We start from the raw sequence: 23046 nt of genomic DNA on the forward strand, positions 1-23046 counted from the left end.
AAAAGGTACTCATTTCTAACAAACATTAATTCAGTTCTCACTATGAGCCACATACTATGTTAATACCTGATGAGATACTTTTCTTGAGGAGTTTGCTGCCTAGTAAGGAAGACACCCACTTTTAGAAACACTAAGAAACACACACACACACACACACACACACACACACACACACACGAGTCAACTGAATCTGGGGACAATCAAGAAGAGATGCTTAAGTTACACCTTAATGAATGAAGAGGACAAGCCTGGGTAACAAAGGAACATTCTTTCCTACAAAAAATTTTTTTTAACTAGCCCAATCTCAGTTCACTGCAATCTCTGCCTCCTGGGTTCAAGCAATTCTCCTGCCTCAGCATCCTGAGTAGCTGGGATTACATACAGGCATTTGCCACTATGGCCAGCTAATTTTGTATTTTTATTAGAGATGGCGTTTCACCATATTGGTGTTTTCCTACCACAATGGGAAAAAAGTGCATACATATTTGTACACTTTTAATGAAACTTTAATTTTGTTAAAAACTTGACCTTATTATGTTTAGTTTTCAACCTGGTTCCAGGACAGAGCTCTAGGAACTGTAATTCATTCCTGATGCGGTAAGAGCTATTCTTTTGTTATTCAATCCCCTTTCAATCACACCTGAGTTTTATGTTAATGAGGTGACAACGGGAAAGTCCCTAAGGAGGGGACACTGGTTAGTTGCCAGGAGAACCAACCAAGTGATAACAGACTTGAAACTTTCAGCCCGACCCCCAACTGCCAGGAAGGAGAGAGGGGATGATGGCTAAAATGATCTCCAATGGTCAATGATATAATCAATCATGTCTTCCTAATGAAATATCCATTTAAAAAAAAAAAAAGAAAGAAACAGGACAGACGTGGTGGCTCATGCTTGTAATCCCAGCAGTTCCGGAGGCCAAGGTGGGCGGATCACAAGGTCAGGAGTTCGAGACCAGCCTGACCAACATGGTGAAACTCCATCTCTACTAAAAATACAAAAAACAGCCAGGCGTGGTGGCACGCGCCTGTAATCCCAGCTATTTGAGAGGCTGAGGCAGAAGAATTGCTTGAACCTGGGAGGCAGAGGCTGCAGTGAGCCAAGATGGCGCCACTGCACTTTAGCCTGGGTGACGCAGCGAGACTCCATCTTAAAAAAAAAAAAAAAAAAATGGGGTTCTGTGAGCTCTCAGGTTGGTGAATAAATAGAGGTGCTGAGAGGGTGCTGCAGCTGGGGAGGGCACAGATGCTTACTGTCCCCCTCCCCCATGTCCTGTCCTGTGCATCTCTTCCAACTGGCTCTTCCCGAGTTGTATTCTTTTCTAATACACTTGTCATCTGGTAAAGAAACTGTTTTCCTGAGTTATGTGAGCCATTCTAACAAATACTCAAACCTGAAAACAGGGAGTCAAGGGAGTCTCTGATTTAGAGCCTTTTGGTCAGAAGCTAGAAGAGATTGGTGTCTATCGAGGGGGTTGCAGAGGAGGAATGCAGGGATACTCTTGTGGGACTGAATTCTTAACCTGTAGGGTCTGTACTAACTCCAGGAAGACAGTCTCAGAGTTGAACTGAATTGTAGGATACCAAACCAATGTCAGAGAATTGACAAATATAGGTTAAAAAGTCACACATCTGGTGTTAGAAGTGAAACATTCTGAAAACGTGGAGGAAAAGGAACCATTTCTTCCTCACTAGTCTGGGATACTTCTGTATACTACAGACACGATTCTCAGCAGGCTCTGGTCAAGTCAGTACAGGTAAAACTTAGAAATAAAGTTACACTCTGACATAATATTAAGGGAAAATAATCATTGGGTGCAGTGGCTCATGCCTGTAATCCCAGCACTTTGGGAGGCCAAATCAGGCAGATCATCCGAGGTCAAAAGTTCAAGGCCAGCCTGGCCAACATGGCGAAACCCTGTCTCCACTAAAAATATAAAAATTAGGCCAGGCACAGTGGCTCACGCCTGTAATCCCAGCACTTTGGGAGGCCACCGCAAGCAGATCACTTGAGGCCAGGAGTTCAAGACCACCTGGACAACATGGTGACCTATCTCGACAATAAATACAAAAATTAGGCTAGGCACAGTGGCTCACGCCTGTAATCCCAGCAATGTGGGAGGTGGATGGATCACGAGGTGAGGAGTTCGAGACCAGCCTGGCAAACATGGTGAAACCCCGTGTCTACCAAAAATAAAAAAATTAGCCAGGCACGGTGGTGCACGCCTATAATCCCTGCTACCTAGAAGCTAAGGCAGGAGAATCACTTGAACCTGGGAGGTGGAGGTCATGGTGAATAGAGATCGAGCCACTTCAATCCAGCCTGGGCAACAGAGCAAGATTTCTGTCTCCAAAATTAAAAAAAAAAAAAAAAAAACCCTAACACTCAGTTTTGGTGCCTCTGGACTATTCCTCACAAACTGTATTTTACTATCACTTTAAAGTCACATTAGAACGCAGCTCTAACAGTTTTTGCTACACTAATTCAGATAGATTTACAGAAGTTGGAAGGGACACTATAGCTCTTCTAATCCACTCCTTCAGCGGCTCTAATAAGCAAAAAATCTTTCCCATTAGAAGTGGATGCTAAAAGCACTTCAATTAAACCTCATTTACTCTGCTGTATATGAATATCTTTCCACATGATATAATCCTTGACAGCACTGGGGACATATCCTGGCCATCTTTCCAGGTCTGTTCTGATGGCCAAGATTTAAGAGAAACCTAGTAAATGCTCACTGAACTGGGCTGGATAAATGGATTCTGCTGTGACTCCTTTTATAAAATGATATTATTTATCTCTCTCCTTTCTGTATCTCCCTTTTCCCATCTCAGCTCAAACTCCCTTACTTCCCAGGAGATAGCAGGTTCTATCACCTCAAGGAGAAATGTGAATAAAATTGCTACTCACGGGAGGACATCAGGATGGTTACCGATGAGTTTGCTCATCGACACACAGAGCCGCTCATGCAGATCATGGTTGACTTGGCCTCCAGCTTTGATGGCTTCGGCATTCCTCTCCAGCAAATCTAAAAGGAGAGGGCGAAGCTGGCGACCAACCAGGACAGTACAGTCCCTATCCAAGAGCAACTGTGCTAAGGTACTCAGGACACACCGGCGATCTTGAGGTGTCCACACCTGAGAAAGGCAAAACAAAATTATCTTTTCTTTTTTGAGACAGTCTCACTCCATCTCCCACGCTGAAGTACAGTGGCGCAATTTTGGCTCACTGCAACCTCTGCCTCCCAGGTTTAAGCGATTCTCATGCCTCAGTCTCCCCTAAGTAGCTGGGATTATAGGTGCCTGCCACCATGCTGTGTTAATTTTTGTATTTTTTTCTTTTTTGGTAGAGATAGGGTTTCACCATGTTGGCCAGGCTGGTCTCCAACTCCTGACCACAGGTGATCTGCCCACCTTGGCCCTAAATGCTGGGATTACAGGCGTGAGTCACCGCACCTGGCCCAAAACAAAATATCTATGTAAATAATATTCATTTGCACTGTTGCAGAAAGCAGAAAAGAGTCCTGGATTGGAATTAAAATGTCCAATTTCCAGACTTCATAAGTGAGTTTCTATTATAAAATACTGTGGAAATTTTTTGCAATAGAGGATTAGAGTTAATTTAATATAAAGGCTGTTACAAATAAGTTTCAGTCCACTGGAGTTTGAGGTATAGGGACTAATACGTGAATTCCATTTAAAAGCTATACAACTTCTCTGAAAAATAATCTATGTGCTGGGGTTTCAACAATCTCCAGGGAATCCAAAACCCCAGTATTCTACCATTTCCTTTAACTCTTTTTTTTTTTTTTGAGACGGAGTTTCGCTCGTTACTCAGGCTGAGTGCAATGGTGCGATCTCGGCTCACCGCAACCTTCGCCTCCTGGGTTCAGGCAATTCTCCTGCCTCAGCCTCCTGAGTAGCTGGAATTACAGGCACGTGCCACCATGCCCAGCTAATTTTTTGTATTTTTAGTAGAGACGAGGTTTCACCATGTTGCACAGGATGATCTCAATCTCTTGACCTCATGATCCACCCGCCTCAGCCTCCCAAAGTGCTGGGCTTACAGGCGTGAGCCACCGCGCCCAGCCGCTCCTTTAACTCTTGAAGAAAAAAATGGGAATTCTGCAGTTAGTACATAAAACTTCCAACTCTTGAGGAAAGGACAGAGGTGTAAAATGAATTCAGGAATGAATGAGGATATCCCTATCATGATGATTAAGGCATCAGCCTCTAATATATAAACAAAAAACAGATCCAAAGTAGACAGCAACAGTTAAAAATGGAAGATGAAATAGAACATAAAATTCTAGTACCTGGGTTCAGAATGTAGGTAAGCATACAAAGGAAAACTGGTAACTCTATAAAAGGCATTTTATTACCTGTATAGGGTGTATACAGGTCTGCACAACCCTTTCTGCCCAGCAATGTAACAGCAGGTTTAAAAGGGGAACATGCCTTTGACCTTGCAAGTCCAATGCTGTAAGTTTATCCTAAGAAGTTTCACACCAGGCCAAGTGTGGTGGCTCATGCTTATAATCCCAGCACTTTGGAAGGCCAAAGCAAACAGATCCCTTGAGCCCAGGAGTTCAAGACCAGCCTGGGCAACATGGCAAAACCCCATCTCTACAAAAAATACAAAAATTAGCCAGGTTTGGTAGCATATGCCTGCAGTCCTAGATCCTCAGAAGGCTAAAGTGGGAGGATCACTTGAGCTTGGGAGGTCAAAGTTGCAGTGAGCTGAGATCATGCCAGCCTGGCTGACAAACAGTTAAGACCCAGCTGGGTACTCCAGCCTGGGTGACAAACAGTGAAGATTGTGTCTCCAAAAAAAAAAAAAGAGGAGGAGGAGGAGGTTCACCCTAGTTACCTATATAAGGGCACCTTGAACACAATCTAAATGTCATATGCAAAATTTAACCAGTTTTTCCAAAATTATTACCCAGAAAGTCACGTTACACCGGAGCTCTTACAGTCTTCCAAATTATAGAGTATTCTCTCATGAAAACATTTGAATCAGATCAAAGCACTGATTAGGGGAAAATGTTACTTTGAAACAATTTCTGTCAGTATTTCTGTCCTTTATAGGAGGCTGACTGAAGGATTCCATAAAAATCGAGGGAAAGAAATTTAACAGATTTGGTCATGATTCATAGGAGCAAAACCTCACATCTTCTTTTCTTTTTTTTTTTTAGATGGAGTTTCACTCTTGTTACCCAGGCTGGAGTGCAATGGCACGATCTCGGCTCACTGCAACCTCCACCTCCTGGGTTCAGGCAATTCTCCTGCCTCAGCCTCCTGAGTAGCTGGGATTGATTACAGGCACGCGCCACCATGCCCAGCTAATTTTTTGTACTTTTAGTAGAGATGGGGTTTCACCATGTTGCCCAGGATGGTCTCGATCTCTTGACCTCGCGATCCACCCGCCTCTGCCTCTCAAAGTGCTGGGATTACAGGCGTAAACCACTGCGCCGGCTAAAACCTCACATTTTCAACTGCGGCACATCCCCATAAACAAGCCCTCAAAAGATACCCATTTTTTGAGGAGGGACAAGGTCTTGGTCCGTTGCCCAGACTGAAGTACAGTGGTAAGATCACAGCTCACTGCAGCCTCACCCTCCCAAGCTCAAGCAATCCTCCCTGCTGAGCCCCCTAAGTAGCTGGGACTACAGATATGTGCCACCATGCCCAGCTAACTTTTTTAATTTTGTAGAGATGTCGATCTCACTATGTTGCCCAGGCTGATCTCAAACTCCTGAGCTCAAGCAATCCTCCCACCTCGGCCTCCCAAAGTGCTGTGATTACAGGTGTGAGCCACTGTGATTACAGGTGTGGCCCCAATTTTTTTTTTTTTTTAAAGACGGGGTTTCCCCATGTTGGCCAGGCTGGTCACGAACTTCTGAGCTCAGGTGATTCACCGGCCTCGGCCTCCCAAAGTGCTGAAATTACAGGCGACCACACCTGGCCCGTGGCCCCAATTTTTAAAGAATAAAATAAGTAGACCAGACGCAGTGGCTCACATCTGTAATCCCAGCACTTTGGGAGGCCGAGGTGGGTGGATCACGAGGTCAGGTGTTCGAGACCAGCCTGACCAACATGGTGAAACCCCATCTTTACTAAAAGTTTAAAAAAAAAAAAAATTAGCTGGGCATGGTGGTGCATGACTGTAATCCAAGCTACGTGAAGGCTGAGGCAAGAAAATTGTTTGAACCCGGGAGGTAGAGGTTGCAGTCAGCTGAGATCATGCCATTGCACTCCAGCCTGCGCAACATGGGGAAACCCCGTTGCCCAGGGGTTTTGAGTGAGACTGTCTCAAAAACAGATAAATAAATGATTAATTAATTAAAAGAAGTTCCACTGTAGAGCAAAAGAAACATATCCAAAGAAAACTGGTCAGACTTGGAGGTACTTTGGGATGCCAATGTGAGATGATCACTTGAGGCCAGAAGTTTGAGACCAACCTGAGCAATGTGGCAAGATGCCACCTCTTCAAAATAATATAAATAAATAAATAATGAGCTGGTGTGGCTAGGAGCAGTAGCTCACGCCTGTAATCCCAGCACTATGGGAGGTTGAGGAGGGCAGATCACTTGAGGCCAGGAGTTTGAGACCAGTCTGGCCACCATAGTGAAACCTTGTTTCTACTAAAAATACAAAAAATTAGCCAGGTGTGGTGGCGGGTGTCTGTAATCCCAGCTACTTGGAGGCTGAGGCAAGAGAATGGCTTGAACCCAGGAGGCAGAGGTTACAGTTAACAGAGATTGTGCCACTGCACTCCAGCCTGGGCAACAAACAGAACAAGACTCCATCTCAAAAAATATATATATTTAAAAATTTTTTTTTAAATTAGCTGGTGATGGTGTGCAGGAGTGAGGAGAGGGGCTTGCTTTGGCCTAGGAGTTCGAGGCTGCAGTAACCCACGATTGTGCCCACTGCACTACAGCCTGGGCAACAGAATGAGACTCTGTCTCTAAAAATAAAATACATAAAATATAAATTTCATTCCCCAATTTTAAACATAAAAATATAATTCATTTTTATATATTAACCTTGTATCCTGTGACCTTGTAAAATTCTTTATTTTGAAGATTCCTTAAGACTTTCTATATACAAAATTCTGTCTTAAGCAAACATTGTTTTGTTTTTTACCTTTTTTGTTGTTGTTGAGGCAGGGTTTCCCTCTGTCACCAGGCTGGAGTGTTTTGATGTCAACTCACTGCAGCCCTGACTTCCCAGATTCAAGTGATCCTCCCGCCTCAGCCTCCCAAGTAGCTGGGACTATAGGCATGCACCAACATACCCGGCTAATTTTTGTATTTTTACAACTAGTCAGGGTTTCACCACATTGCCCAGGCTGGTCTCAATATCCTGGGCTTAAGAGATCCACCTGCCTCAGCCCCCAAAGTGTTGGCATTACAGGCATGTGCCACGATGCCCAGGGGGTTTACAGTTTTTCTCAGCATTTGAAAGATGTTTCATTGTATTGTTTCTGTTAAAAAGTCAGCAGTCATTTTTATCTTTGCTCCTCTGCATGTAACGAATCTTTTTTCGGCTTTTTTTTTTTTTTTTTTGAGACGAAGTCTTGCTCTGTCACCCAAGCTGGAGTGCAATGGTGCAATCTTGGCTCACTGCAACTACCTCAACCACCCGGGTTCAAGTGATTCTCCTGCTTCAGCCTCCTGAGTAGCTGGGATTACAGGCACATGCCATGATGCCCAACTGATTCTTGTATTTTTAGTAGAGACGAGGTTTCACCAGGTTGGCCAAGCTGGTCTCGAACTCCTGACCTCAGGTGATCTGCCCACCTCAGCCTCCCAAAATGCTAGGATTACAGGCGTGAGCCACTGTACCCTGCCTCTTCTGGAATGTTTAAGATGTTATTTATTACTTGTTTCCAGCAACTTGATTATGATATGGCGTGGTATGGTTTTGGGTTTAGTAGATTTAAGATTATGAGTTTTTGAGATCTGTGAATTATTTTTCATCAACTTAAGAAATTTTGCGATTATCTTTTTGCATTTCTACTGTTTCTCTTCTCTCTCTCCTCCTGTAACTCGTTGATAATGGCCCACAGATCACTGAAGGATTTTTATTCTGGCTTTTTCCCACCCTGTCTGTTTAAGCCTAGATAATTTCTCTTGCTGTATCTTATAATTCAATATTCTTTTCTTATGAAGTGTCTAATCTTCGATGAGGGCTATCCTCAATATTCATTGCCAAGATCGTATTTTTTTGGTTTCACTTGGTTTTTCATAGCTTAAATTTCTCTCATTATGTTTATGTTTCCTTTTAAGTCCCTGCACATATTACTTTATGTTTTTGAGAGTGATGGGGTCTCACTTTGTTGCCCAGGCTCAGACTGATCACAAATTCTTGGCCTCAAGCGTTCCTCTCAGCTCACCCTACAATCACTTTTTTCCGTTTTGAACATTCATATCATCATGATATAATCACTCTTTTAAGTCCTTGTCTATTAATGTAAATATCTGTATTATTCTGGGGTCTGTTATAGTGACTCATTTTTCTCCTGGTAATGAGCCTCCATTCTCCTTTTTCCTATACCTAGTAACTTTTTAATTGGATGCTGAGCCACTGCACCTAACCAAGTCTGGCTAATTTTTGTATTTTGTGTAGAGATGGGGTTCTGCCACTTTGCCCAGGCTGGTCTCATGGTGGCACATAGATATGTGTCTAGATTTTGCTCTCTTCCTCTGTTCTATAGGCAATTAATCACCTTGCAGGTCAGCTTGATCCTTTCAAGGCCTGCTTTTAAATTTTGTTAGTCTCGGTCTACAAAGGCTTTGAGGGCTGATTTGGCCCTAGAGTGTGACCCTTCTGGGTTCCACACTAATTATGTCAGTATTCAACTTGTTCTTTCCATTCCAACTGGCAGGAGTTGAACATCTCCTACAGAGAAAAACTCAGTAGTTCTTTTTTGCATAGCTCAAGAATTTTCCTTAAGAAAATGCAACTTTACATTCAGCCATACTCAGCAGACCCCCTATTTATAGAGCTGTTCCCTCCACTCCAAAACTCTTCCCAGCATGTTCCAACTACCTAAGCATCTCTCACACTCTGGGCTCTGTCTTCAGCTCAGCTGGAAGAACACTGCTGAACTTCGTTTTTCCTGAGTCAGTCCCGTAAGTGACTCCAGCCGAGGTCATTCTAGACTTACCTTGTTTCCCATTTTTAGGAATCCCAATCCTATGCTACCTTTCATCCAATGTTTGAAAGTTTTTCATACGTATTTTATCCGGTTTTTCTAGCTGTTTTGGCAACAGGGCTAATCCAGTACCACTTTTTCTATCATGAACAAAAGAAGTATTTATATTAGACTTTTTCATGTTATAGCACTGAACTTCCTATATATTTAAACGTTTATTTCCATCTTCTCAGATTCATAGAGAAAAGACTACATATACAAATCTGAGCGTAGTGGTTCACACTTGTAAACTCAGTACTTTGGGAGGCCAATGCAGGCAGATCCCTTGAGCCCAGGAGTTCGAGATCAGCTTGGGCAAGATGACAGAACCCCATCTCTACCAAAAATACAAAAATTAGCCAGGCTTGGCTAGGTGCAGTGGCTCACACCTGTAATCCCAGCACTTTGGGAGACCAAGGCAGGCAGATTGCTTGAGGTCAGGAGTTCAAGACCAGCCTGACCAACACAGTGAAACATCATCTCTATTAAAGATACAAAAATTAGCTGGCATAGTGACACATGGTTGTAGTCCCAGCTACTTGAGAGGCTGGGACAGGACAATCACTTGAACCCAGGAAGCAGAGGTTGCAGTAAGCCAAGATCATGCCACTGCACTCCAGCCTGGGTGCCAGAGCAAGACTCCCTCTCAAAAAACAAAATTAAAAAAATCAGCCAGGCTTGGTGGTATGAGCCTGCAGTCCCTACTACTCAGGAGGCTAGAGTGGGGGAAAATCACCCAAGCCTGGGTGGTAGAGGCTGCAGTGAGCCATGATCATACCACTATACCCCAGCCTAAGCAACAGAGTGAGACTCTGTTTCATTTTAAAAAAAAAAAGGTGTTTTTGTTTTTCGTTTTTTTTGAGAGACGGAGTTTCACTCTTGTTACCCAGGCTGGAGTGCAATGGCGCGATCTCAACTCACTGCAACCTCTGCCTCCTGGGTTCAGGCAATTGTCCTGCCTCAGCCTCCTGAGTAGCTGGGATTACAGGCAGACGCCACTGTGCCCAGCTAATTTTTTGTATTTTTAGTAGAGACGGGGTTTCACCATGTTGACCAGGATGGTCTCGATTTCTTGACCTTGTGATCTACCTGCCTCGGCCTCCCAAAGTACTGGGATCACAGGCGTGAGCCACCACGCCCGGCCCAAAAAAAGGTGTTTTTAAGTTTGAAAGATTATATATCACAATATTAACATAAGCAGTTTGTGACTGAATGTTTTTCTTACATGTATTAGTTTTCTAGGGCTGTCATAACACAAAGTACTTAAAAAAAAATAAAACAGAAATTTGGTCAGGTGCAATGGTTCATGCCTGTAATCCCAACACTTTGGGAGGCTGAGGTGGGTGGATCACCTAAAGTCAGGAGTTCAAAACCAGCCTGGCCAACATGGTGAAATCACATCGCTACTGAAAATACAAAAATTAGACAAGTATGGTGGCATGCACCTGTAATCCCAGCTATTCGGAAGGCTGAGGCAGGAGAATCTCTGGAACCTAGGAGGCCGAGGCTGCAGTGAGCTGAGATGGCGCCACTGCACTCTAGCCTGGGAGACAGAGCAAGACTCCGTCTCAAAAAAACAAAAACAAAAAACACCACACACAAATTTATTGTCTCACAATTCTAAAGTCGGAAGTGGCCGAGCGCGGTGGTTCACGCCTATAATCCCAGCACTTTGGGAGGCCGAGGCAGGTGGATCACGAGGTCAAGAGATAGAGACCATCCTGGTCAACATGGTGAAACCCCGTCTCTACTAAAAATACAAAAAATTAGCTGGGCATGGTGGTGCATGCCTGTAGTCCCAGCTACTCGGGAAGCTGAGGCAGGAGAATTGCTTGAACCCAGAAGGCGGAGGTTGCAGTGAGCCGAGATCGTGCCATTGTACTCCAGTCTGGGTAACAACAGCGAAACTCCATCTTAAAAAAACCAAAAAATAAAAATACAGTCTGGAAGTGTAAAATCAGGGTGTCAGCAAGGCCATATTCCTTTGAAAACTATAGAAGAGAATCCTTCTTTGCCACTTCCTAGATTCTGGTTGTCATCATCACTCCCTGCTATTCCTTGTCTTACAGCTTTATCACTCCAATTTGTGTTTCTGCCATCGTCACATGGCCATATTCCGTTTATGTCTTTCTCTCCTCTTCCTATGAGAACAGTCATATTGGGCTGGCTGTGTTGTATGTTGGCACACAGTTGTAATTCCAGCACTCTGGGAGGCCTAGGTAGGCAGCTCACTTGAGGTCAGGAGTATGAGACCAGCCTGGCCAATATAGTGAAACCCCATTTATACTAAAAATTCAAAAATTAGCCAGGCATGGTGGCACATGCTTGTAATCCCAGCTGCTCAGGAGGCTGAAGCAGGAGGAATCACTTGAACCAAAGTGGCAGAGGTTGCAGTAAGTGGGAATTACACCACTGCATTCCAGTCCGGACAAAAGAGTGAGAAACAGTCATATTGAATTAAGGCCCTTTATGATGATCTCATCTTGACTTTACTACATTGCGAATACCTCATTTCCAAATAGAGTCACATTCAGGTATTACAAGCTAGGACTTTTTTTTTTTTTTTTTTTTTAAAGCTAGTCAAGTGAAGCAGTGGGAGTGGAGAAGGAACAAAGAAATCTGTAACTGGTTGTGATCAATTAGTTGTAAACACCACTGCACTCAGGCCAGTCTAGGCTACGACTTCTACGTATATTTTTGGCAGACACAATTTAACCCATAATACTGGTGGTGCTTTCCTGACTTTTCCAAGCATTCTGCCATGAATACTACTAGTTAATGAAGCTTAAAAAAAATAAACCTTTTACTAAAATCCATGAAAGGGTAAATACCAGGCCTGCAAGAAAAGGGACCAGCTAGGTAGGATACCTGTGAGTATGGGTGGGTGGATGTTATAGGAAAACTACATAATCAGCTTTCTCTTTCTGTAAGCCCAGGGGCCTTGCTAGTCAAAGCATCTTTGAGCATGTCAGCTGGCTTGCTATTGCAGGAAACAAAAATAGAACAATGAATTGCTAAAGGATTAACTCCTTTTTTCTTTTTTTTTTTTTTTTTTTGAGATAGAGTCTCACTCTGTCACCCAGGCTGGAGTACAGCACTGTGATCTTGGCTCACTGTAACCTCTCCTCCTCAGGTTCAATCTCCTGCCTCTGCCTCCCAAGTAGCTGGGACTACAGGCACACACCACCACACCCAGCTAATTTTCTTGCATTTTTAGTAGAGACGGAGTTTTACCATGTTGGCCAGGATGGTCTCAATCTCTCGACCTCGTGATCGGCCCACCTCAGCCTCCCAAAGTGCTGGGGAAAAAAGGCATGAGCCACTGCCCACAGCCATGATTTACTTCTTAAACCTGTGATTACTCCTTTAATATTCTTAGGAAATCTTGCCTTTCTCCTTGGAAAACTAGGACCCGCTGGAAAAGGGAAAGGACTACATTCCTCCCCGCTACACCTTTGTATTTTCTCACTTCTCTCTCTTAATATTCTGTGAAGCTTAAATGGGTTTTATTTAGGTGGCTGGAATACAAGCAAGTACAAGGAAAACTGAAGAACACTGATCACTTAACAAATAAAAGAAAAAGCTTTTTTTTTTTTTTTGAGATGCAGTTTCTCTTTTGTTACCCAGGCTGGAATGCAATGGCACGATCTCGGCTCACCGCAACCTCCACTTCCCGGGTTCAGGCAGTTCTCCTGCCTCAGCCTCCTGAACAGCTGGGATTACAGGCACGCGCCACCATGCCCAGATAATTTTTTGTATCTTTAGTAGAGACAGGGTTTCACCATTTTGACCAGTCAGCCGCGTGTGGAATCCTTGGGAGGCGGGTGGATTGCCTGAGCTCAGCCACCATGCCCCTCCAAGAACAAAACATTTTTAAGGTGGCTCAGCTCTTCTCTTCCCACCAAAAATACCAACCAATTCCATTCCTTTGCTCTAACAAAATTATCAATTTCCCCATAATTAGCCAACAAAAATAGAAAAGGAAAAAAACACTTCATATTTGTATGTCTGTATGCTTAATGTATTGAGCATACATTTACTGTTTTGAGTAATGAAACTACTACATTGTCATATTCAACTGCTAATTGATCAGTTAGCCCTTCTCAAGGCACAGTTAATTAAACGGATAAGGCAAGTTTTTCTACCTCAGTGTTTTTATAATTACATGTATCAGCTGAATTGTGTATTTTCAGCTAAAGAGAAACAATTCCTAAACTATTCTATAAAACCTAAGCAATTAGGCTGGGTGTGGTGGCACACACCTGCAATCCCAACACTTTGGTAGACCAAGGTGGGAGTATGCCTTGAACCCATGAGTTCAAGACCAGCCTGGGCAACATAGTGAGACCCCCCCCCCACCCCCCGCAAAATCTAAAAATTTGTTTAGAAACTCTCCAGGCAAGGCCGCATGCAGTGGCTCATGCCTGTAATCCCAGCACTTTGGGAGGCCAAGTGGATCACCTGAGGTCAGGAGTTCGAGAACAGCCTGGCCACCATGGCAAAACCCCGTCTGTTCTAAAAATACAAAAAATTAGCCAGGCGCGGTGGCAGGTGCCTGTAATCCCAGCTACTTGGGAGGGTGAGGTAGGAGAATTGCTTGAACCCAAGAGGGGGAGGTTGCAATCAGCTGAGATCACACCATTGCACTCCAGCCTGGGCAAAAGAGTGAGACTCTGCCTCAAAAAAAAAAAAAGATACTAGCCAGGCGTGGTGGTGTGCCCCTGCTGCCCCAGCTACTCAGAAGGGTGAGGTGAGAGGACCATTTGAACCCAGGAGATCAAGGCTGAAGTGAGCTCTGATCACATCACCACACTCTAGCCTCGGCCATAAAGGGAAATCCTGTTTCAGGCAGGGGAAGCATTAAGGTGTCATCACTGTCATCATTTGGTTAAATCACTCAAAGTTAAAGCTATGTTCTGCCAAAAATAAAAAAGCATGCCTGTAATCCCAGCGTTTTGGGTGGCCAAGGTCGGGGGACTGCTTGAGCCCAGGAGTTTGAGAGCAGCCTGGGCAACACAGCAAGACCTTGTTTCTACCTAAGATTTAAAAAAAGGGTCGGGTGCAGTGTCTCAGCACTTTGGGAGGCTGAGGCGGGTGGATCACGAGGTCAAGAAATCGAGACCATCCTGGTCAACATGGTGAAACCCCGTCTCTACTAAAAATACAAAAAAAAATTAGCAGGGCATGGTGGCGCGTGCCTGTAATCCCAGCTACTCAGGAGGCTGAGGCGGGAGAATTGCCTGAACCCAGGAGGTGGAGGTTGCGGTGAGCCGAGATCGCGCCAATGCACTCCAGCCTGGGTAATAAGAGCGAAACTCCGTCTCAAAAAAAAAAAAAAAATTAGCCAGACACACTAGTGTGCCTGTAGTTCCAGCTCCTGGGGGGATGGGGAGGGTCCTGAAGTGAGATCAGTTGAACCTAGGATGGCGAGGCCACTGCTCTCCAGACCCCATCTTAAAAAATAAAAAAGTGTAAACCAAAAATAAAATTCTAAGCCCCCAACCAACTGAATGAAGGTGAACCCTTCTCTCAAAAGTAAACCTGAATCCCTAGTTCAGGCCATGCTGGGAATGGGTGGTCAGGCATGCCTCATTATACTCTCTTCCCTTTAGAATTCTGGCACAGCTGATTAGCATTAACATTAAAACAAAGACTTTAGGACTGACAAAAGAGGCCTGGCGCGGTGGCTCCCGCCTGTAATCCCAGCACTTTGGGAGGCCAAGGCGGGCGGATCACAAAGTCAGAAATTTGAGACCAGTCTGGCCAACGTAGTGAAACTCTGTCTCTGTTAAAAATACAAAAAATTGGCCGGGCGCGGTGGCTCATGCCTGTAATCCCAGCACTTTGGGAGGCTGAGGCAGGTGGATCACGAGGTCAAGAAATCGAGACCATCCTGGTCAACAAGGTGAAACCCCGTCACTACTAAAAATACAAAAAATTAGCTGGGCATGGTGGCGCGTGCCTGTAATCCCAGCTACTCAGGAGGCTGAGGCAGGAGAACTGCCTGAACCCAGGAGGTGGAGGTTGCAGTGAGCCGAGATTGTGCCATTGCACTCCAGCCTGGGTAACAAAATCAAAACTCCATCTCAAAAAAAAAATACAAAAAATTAGCCGGGTGTGTTGGTGTACACCTGTAATCCCAGCTACTTGGGAGGCTGAAGCAGGAGAATCACTTGAACCTGGGAGACAGAAGTTGCAGTGAGCTGACACTGTGCCACTGCACTCCAGCCCAGGCAATAGAGTTAGACTCCGTCTCAAAAAAAAAAAAAAAAGGAAGGAAAAAAAAGGACTGACAAAACAGACTCTTGGTAGCAATAAAATACCAATATGACAGACAGCAAACCCTAAAAGAAGTCTTCAGGAGCTGGATATGGTGGTTTACGCCTGTAATCCCAGCACTTTGGGAGGCCGAGGCAGGCAGATCACAAAGTCAGGAGTTCAAGACCAGTCTGGCCAACATAGTGAAACCCCATCTCTACTAAAAATACCAAAAAAATTAGCTAGCCAGGTGTGGTGGTATGTGCCTGTAGTCCCAGCTACTTGGGAAGGCTGAGGCAGGAGGATCTCATGAACCCAGGAGGCAGAGGTTGCAGTGAGCCAAGATTATGCCATTGCACTCCGGCCCGGGCGACAGTGCGATACTTCCGTCTAAAAAAAAGAAGTATTTCAGGATTATTTTACTCCCCTCCTTTTTTTTTTTTCTGTTGACAGAGTCTCACTATGTTGCCCAAGCTGGTCTCAAACTCCTGGGTTCAAACAATTCTCCTCCTTTGGCTTCCAACAGTGCTGTGATTACAGGCATGAGCCATCACGTCTGGACCAAAATATATAGCTTTGACATATTTTGAAATGGCCTGGCAAAGCTGTCTCTTTAAGTCTTATAAGAAACATTTAACATTTACAGTGCTCGGCTTTGGGTAGATGTTGGGGGTGTTGAGGTCTAGTGAGCAGAGAAGACTGTTAGCCAGACAGACAGCTTCTCACTGGCAGGATGCGAGGGTCTCCACGAGCTAGAAATCTCTCCAGCACCAGGAGCAGCTGTTAGATAGCACGGAGCTGCAGCCTATGGCCAGCCATCAGGAGATCTCTGCTGGGGACCCGGGTTCTCTGTGTAGACAGTTCCAAAGGGGGCTACCCCTGAGAGCCCTCAACCTCAACCTCAGGGCAGGCCCCTCCTGGAAACACCTAGGAACCACAGAGTTAGGGCAGCAGAGACTCCAGGCTGCAGCTTGCTCAGCTAAGAGCACCCTGGGTGCCATGTCACAGAGAATCCAGGAGTGCCACCACTCCAATGTGCCACCAAGTGGCCAGTGGAGACCCAGGTGAAGGCCAGAAGGAAGAAGAAAGGGGTACAAAAGGGCAGTGGCTCCCCAGCTAACAGCCTGAGCCAGAGGAGTATCCGGCTGTCTAGAGCCACAGACCCCCGGGCATCACAGCCTCTCTGCCCCGACAGGCTCATGTGCCCAAACACTACAGCGGTGGAGGCGGGAGGCTGCCTTCCAGAGCCCCTACTCCTTGACAGAGCCTCTCTGCTCTACCAGCGAGTCTGATAGTGGCCTAAGGTCTGTGGTAGGGCAAAATTCAGCATCTCCAGAAGCTGTCCCAAGAGCTGGATGAAGCCATTATGGCTTTAGAAAATGATGAAATGACACTCTCACTCATGACTGAGGAAGTGCCCTGCAGGAAACAAGCCCTGTCTGACCACCAAAGCTTCATACCCAAGAATGTCTGTGCTTCCCCATTAGCTTCCTGGTGGAAGCTCCTACAAGTCATGAGTACCCCTGGGCCACTGCTAACAAGTACCTGACTAGCAAGGGGCCCAGAGCCCCCCTGCTCCTGCCACATCTGGACCCATCAGTGACTGCCTGCCACAGCCTGAGTGAGACTGTCTTGGGGAGACCTTGCAAAGGTGTGGAGAATTGTTCCTTCTACTCCCCCAGGGAACTCTTGGGCTTAGAAATTCATCGTGTATTTGACCAGGAGCCTGGTTTTGCTTCATCTATAATGTGAAGTACCAGCATCTGATGTTTGAGAGCTGTGAACTGTGTACCCAGGTGCCTGGTTTTTGGGGAGTCATCCACAGAGTCACTCACCCACTTGTTTCTGGTGCCAAGGATCTCGGGGGCACCACTCTCATCCCTGCTTTCCCTACCAGGGACCCGGAGGAAGGCATAGGATATAGTTCCAGGCTTAAGACCCTGGGCTCATATTTGTATGCTCAAGGCAGAGCACTGTGGGTGTGCCGGGAAGGGTAGCCCAGTTCAAGAGCAACTTCTACCCTTTGTAAATTATTTAAGAAACCTGCTTTGTCATTTTATTAGAAAGAAACCAGCGTGTGACTTTCCTAGATAACACTGCTTTCTCATAATAAAGACTGCAGCCAGGAGTGGTGGCTAAAACCTGTAATCTCAGCACTCTGGAAGGCCAAGGCGGTAAATCATGAGGTCAGGAGATAAAGATCATTCTGGCCAACATGGTGAAACAGTCTCTACTAAAATAAAAAAAATTAGCCAGGCATGGTAGCATCCACCTGTAATCCCAGCTACTTACTTGGGAGGCTGAGGCAGGGGAATCTCTTGAACCCAGGAGGCAGAGGTTGCAGTGGCCAAGATCGTGCCACTGCACTCCAGCCTGGGGACAGACTGAGACTTTGTTTCAAAAATAATAATAATGAAGACTTTGCAGCTGGGCATAGTGGCTCATGCCTGTAATCCCAGCACTTTGGGAGGCCGAGGTCAGGAGTTCAAGACAAGCATGGTGAAACCCCATCTCTACTAAAAATATAAAACTTAGCCAGATGCGGTGGCAGGGCACCTGTAATTCCAGCTACTCAGGAGGTGAAGGTTGCAGTGAGCTGAGTTCATGCCACTGCACTCCAGCCTGGGTAATAGAGCAAAGCTCTGTTGGGGGGTGGGAATTATGTTTGCATTTTGGAGAAAAAAAAAGAAAAACAAAACCATTTACAGTCTAGGTTATAATTCCAGCACTTTGGGAGGCTGAGGTAGGTCGACTGCTAGAGCCAAGGAGTTCCAGATCAGCCTGGACAACACAGCAAGATCCCATCTCTTTAAAAAATAACAAAATTTTTTGAAAAGAAACATTTGCAATCTATTCTCTCAGAAACCTGTGACTTGGAGGTTTCACCTGCATAATATGAACCTTGGTCTCCACACCCCTATCTTAACCCAGACATGCAGTCTGTTGATTCCAGGGATTTAAATAAACTCAACCAACTGCCAGTTACCAAATCTTTGAATCCACCTACAACCTGGAAGACTGCCCCCCCACCCTTCAAGTTGTCCCAACTTTCTAGACCAAACCAACGTACATCTTACACGCACTGATCAATGTCTTCTGTCTCCCTAAAATGTATAAAACCAAGCTGTAGCCCAACCACCTTAGACACATGTTCCCAGGATCCAGGATCTCCTTGGGCTGTGTCATTGGCATTGGCGCAGAATAAATCTCTTCAGGGCAGGGCGCAGTGACTCACGCCTGTAATCCCAGCACTTTGGGAGGCCAAGGCAGATGGATCACGAGGTCAAGAGATCGAGACCATCCTGGTCAACATGGTGAAACCCCGTCTCTACTAAAAATACAAAAAATTAGCTGGGCATGGTGGCGCGTGCCTGTAGTTCCAGCTACTCAGGAGGCTGAGGCAGGAGAATTGCCTGAACCCAGGAGGCGGAGGTTGCTGTGAGCCGAGATTGTGCCATTGCACTCCAGCCTGGGTAACAAAAGCGAAACTCCGTCTCAAAATAAAACTCCTTCAAATATTTTTCAGAGTTTGAGACTTTTCATTGACAAAAGTATCAAAATTTGTCAGTACATTACTCTGTTAATTCCATCAAAAAACATTGCCTGCCTGCTGCGTATCAGACACTGTACTAGACACTACAGCTACACAGTCCCTTCTGTTGGCACACTCTCAATCAAATAGTGAGCATCAGTTAGTTGAAACAAAGGGTAAGAGGAAAAGGAAAGGAGAAAGTCAGAGAATCTTCCTGGGGAAGACCATTCCAAATGCAGTCTTCCAGAACAAATAAGTTAACTGAGCAGGCCACAGCAGAGATGCAATCTTCAAAGGAAAGGAAATGCAAAATCAATGAGGCAATTAATAGCAATGGATGACCGAGACGTTAACAACAGAGGTTAACAACAGGAGGTGACTCCAGTCAACAGTAGAGGGTAACAACCTGTGGTCATTGCAGAAAGCTCAGTGTTGCTGAAGTAGCAAGCCCTGAGCAGAGAGTAAAAAACCAGGCTGCGCAGGATTTCTTCCTTAATTTTGCACCACTGCCACTTGTGATGGATAACTCTGTTGTAGGGAGTTGTCCCACACATAACAGGCACTAATGCAGCAGAAGCTGGTAGCACCCCCATAATGAACAGTTGTGAACCATAAAGGTCTCCAGATTTGTCCCTGGGAGCAAAATTGCCCCCCTCCCAGAACAATTGGGCTGGAGACACATCAAAAAAACACTTCAGGAGGCCGGGCTCAATGGCTCACACCTGTAATCCCAGCACTTTGGGAGGCCTAGGCTGGTGGATCACGAGGTCAGGAATTGGAGACCAACCTGGCCTAGATGGTAAAACCCTGTCTCTACTAATAATACAAAAATTAGCTGGGTGTGGTGGTGCGTGCCTGTAGTCCCAGCTACTCGAAAGGCTGAGGCAGAAGACTCACTTCAACCTGGGAGGCAGAGGTTGCAGTGAGCCGACATCGTGCCACTGCACTCCAGCCTGGGCTACAGAGCTAGAATCCGTCTCAAAAAACTGGAAAAAAAAAACACTTCAGGAAAGACCAGGCATGGCAGCGGTCAGGAGTCCGAGACCAGCCCAACCAACAAGGTGAAACCCCGTCTCTATTAAAATACAAAATTAGTTCCAGGTACTTGGGAGGATGAAGTGGGACAGTTGTTTGAACCCTGGTCTCCATATCCCTATCTTAACCCAGACACTGCGTTCTATTGATTCCAGGGATTTAAATAAACTCTCAACCAATTGCCAGTCAGTAAATCTTGCACTCCATCCTGGGTGACAGAGTGGGACTCTGTTTCAAATTTTGTGTATTTAGTAGAAACGGATTTTTTCCATGTTGGTGGGGTTGGTCTCGAACTCCCAATCTCAGATGATCTGCCTGCCTCGGCCTCCCAAAGTGCTGATTTTAATTTTTTTAATTTAATTTATTTTTTTTTTATTTTTAATTTTTTGAGACGGAGTTTCGCTTTTGTTACCCAGGCTGGAGTGCAATGGCGCGATCTCGGCTCACCGCAACCTCCGCCTCCTGGGTTCAGGCAATTCTCCTGCCTCAGCCTCCTGAGTAGCTGGGATTACAGGCACGCGCCACCATGCCCAGCTAATTTTTTTTTTTTTTTGTATTTTTAGTAGAGACGGGGTTTCACCATGTTGACCAGGATGGTCTCGATCTCTTGACCTCGTGATCCACCCGCCTCGGCCTCCCAAAGTGCTGGGATTACAGGCGTGAGCCACCAGGTCCGGCCCCAAAGTGCTGAAATTACAGGTGTGAGCCACTGCACCCAGCCTATACCAACTAACTTTCTAGTAACTTCTTAGGTCGGTAACATTACTATAAAATTCTCAAAATGTACATGAGTGGTTGGTTCTTACATTTCAGTAAGTCAGAGTTTCTAAAAACGTATATAATAGGCCGGGGGTGGGGAAGCATAAAATGGAAAATTAAAACAAATTGAAAAGATGTGTGATAAGAGAGAGTCAACTCAGGTAGAGGGAGTCAACGAAAAGGTTCTTAAGAGCCCGATGACCCATTTCCCAGAAAACTCTAGTTCACCTCATTATTTGTATGGTTAATTACAGTTAGCATTCGGTCTCTTGCTTTGCTCTTCAGCTGTTTTAAGTGTTGACGAACTGTCTCCAAAAATAGATGCAAATTTCCCTCATGGCAGAGATCGTAACGAATTTATCCACTTTCTCACAGCCCCATCCCGTCCCTTACAGCAAGAATTCAATCAAGACTCGTCAATGGTTCACCCAAACAGGAGTGGCTGGACTACGCACACTTAGGTAATAAGTACACGTGTCAAAACGGCAGAAAAGCAACCCCAATTTCAGAAAAACCATATTCCTTTGGGAAGGCCACTTCTGCCACACTCAGCCAAAGCGCTTGCAGGGGTTGAGGGACGGTGGGAAGGGTACTAGAAGGCTCCCCCAGATAAAAACAAAAGACTCCATCCAATCGCCTCAAAGACACTAGGAAACCTCCAAGACCCGCGAGCTCAGAGGAGGGGGCCAGCTTGACCGGAGGCCGCACCACTCCCCACTTAAAGCGGAGAGTCTCGGCGGGGCAGGGCAGGAAGCCTGCGATGGGGGCGACTCGGTCGGTCCGGTGCTTTCCTTCTTCCTTCTCTCGTCTTACCTGCTTGGCCAGGAACCTGCCCAGTTCATTGCGGCTCTTCTCATTCTTGGCTGCGATTAACCGCAGCGGCTCGGCCGCCACCTCCATCAAGAAGTGCTCCATGACCCAGGGCCCTCACCCCGAGCGGCCACCTGCGCTCTCTGCTTCACGGCCAACGTCCCCAAGTCGCCGAGGCCCCAGTGCCCGAGCAACCACCGACTACGCCCCTAGGAAAGGCGCCCTCGACTCTAGCGCCGACACCGAGAGAGCTGCAGCACACGTGGGTGAACACACGACGTTTGACGTCATCAGCTCGGGACCGCGACGCGACGCCTTTCCGGCCCCGCCCCCTCTGCGGAGGAAACGCCGGTCTTTAATGTCCCGCCGTTTCCGGGAGGGAAGTGGAAGCAAAAATCCAGGCGGTTTTGATACTAGAGTGATGGGGGGACTCGCAAACACAGCACTTGCGAAACAGAGAAAAGAGTGCGCGCTAGGCCGGGGAGAAAAGGGAGGCTCCACGGACCTGTGATTATCAGCCCGCGGTGCCTTCCCTCTGACTGAACACACGGAAAGATCAGATGTGAAAGAAAAGCTGATTCTCGCCCGGGTGCTGTGGCGCATGTGTTTATCCCAGCACTTTGGGAGGCCGAGGCGGGCTGATCACCTGATGTTAGCAGTTCGAGACCAACCTGGGCAACATGGAGAAACCCCGTCTCTATTAAAAATACAAAAATTAACCCAGCGTGGTGACGCGCCTGTAATCCCAACTACAGAGGAGACGGAGGCAGGCCAATCGCTTCAACCCATGAGGCGGAGGTTACAGTAAGCCGAGATCGCCCAACTGCACTCCAGCGGGGGAACAGACTTTTCTGTCTAAAGGAAAAAAAAAAAAAAAAAAAAAAAAAAAGCTGATTCTCCACCTTTTTTTTTTTTTTTGAGAGACGGAGTTTCGCTCTTGTTACCCAGGCTGGAGTGCAATGGCACGATCTCAGCTCACTGCAACCTCTACCTCCCGGGTTCACCCGGGTTCAGGCAATTCTCCTGCCTCAGCCTCCTGAGTAGTTGGGATTACAGACACAAGCCACCATGCCCAGCTAATTTTTGTATTTTTAGTAGAGACAGGGTTTCACCATGTTAACCAGGATGGTCTCGATCTCTTGATCTCGTGATCCACCCGCCTCGGCCTCCCAAAGTGCTGGGATTACAGGCGTGAGCCACCATGCCCAGCCCGAGTCTCCCCTTCCTGTTAGTGGTGGCAGTTAGCCGGTGTAGAGGTAGGGGTCAGCAGAAGAAAGAACTCGTTTCTTCTGAGCAGTTCTTGCCTCCTCAGAAGAAACAATTCCATACACGGCATAAGGCAGCAGAGACCTAGGCAAGTTTTACAGTAGGAGTAAAAGTTTATGAAAAGGCTTTAGAACATGAAGGAAAGGAAAGAAAAGGAGGAAAGTACAACTTGGAAGACGACCAAGC

At 46.0% G+C, this 23046-nt stretch overlaps 1 protein-coding gene and 1 pseudogene across 5 annotated transcripts in view; one reads left to right on the forward strand and one right to left on the reverse strand.

Annotated features, from left to right (window-relative positions):
* MDN1 (midasin AAA ATPase 1) overlaps positions 1-21877 on the reverse strand; it is a 185725-nt gene extending 163848 nt beyond the window's left edge. For all 5 annotated transcript variants that reach the window (XR_008480744.2, XM_008994773.5, XM_078369784.1 and 2 more), the window contains exons 1-2: positions 21598-21877; positions 2910-3136 (exon numbers count right to left, since the gene is read on the reverse strand). Coding sequence is in view for 4 of the 5 variants with exons in the window: in XM_008994773.5 (XP_008993021.2) it covers positions 2910-3136; positions 21598-21699 (329 nt within the window). In the remaining variant the exon portion in view is untranslated. The remainder of the gene's footprint in view (positions 1-2909; positions 3137-21597) is intronic.
* On the forward strand, positions 4663-17007 carry LOC103792554 (protein PIMREG pseudogene; annotated as a pseudogene).
* Positions 21878-23046: the final 1169 nt, after the last annotated feature.

Source organism: Callithrix jacchus, chromosome 4 (genome assembly GCF_049354715.1).
Source record: "Callithrix jacchus isolate 240 chromosome 4, calJac240_pri, whole genome shotgun sequence".
Classification (NCBI taxonomy): domain Eukaryota; kingdom Metazoa; phylum Chordata; class Mammalia; order Primates; family Cebidae; genus Callithrix; species Callithrix jacchus.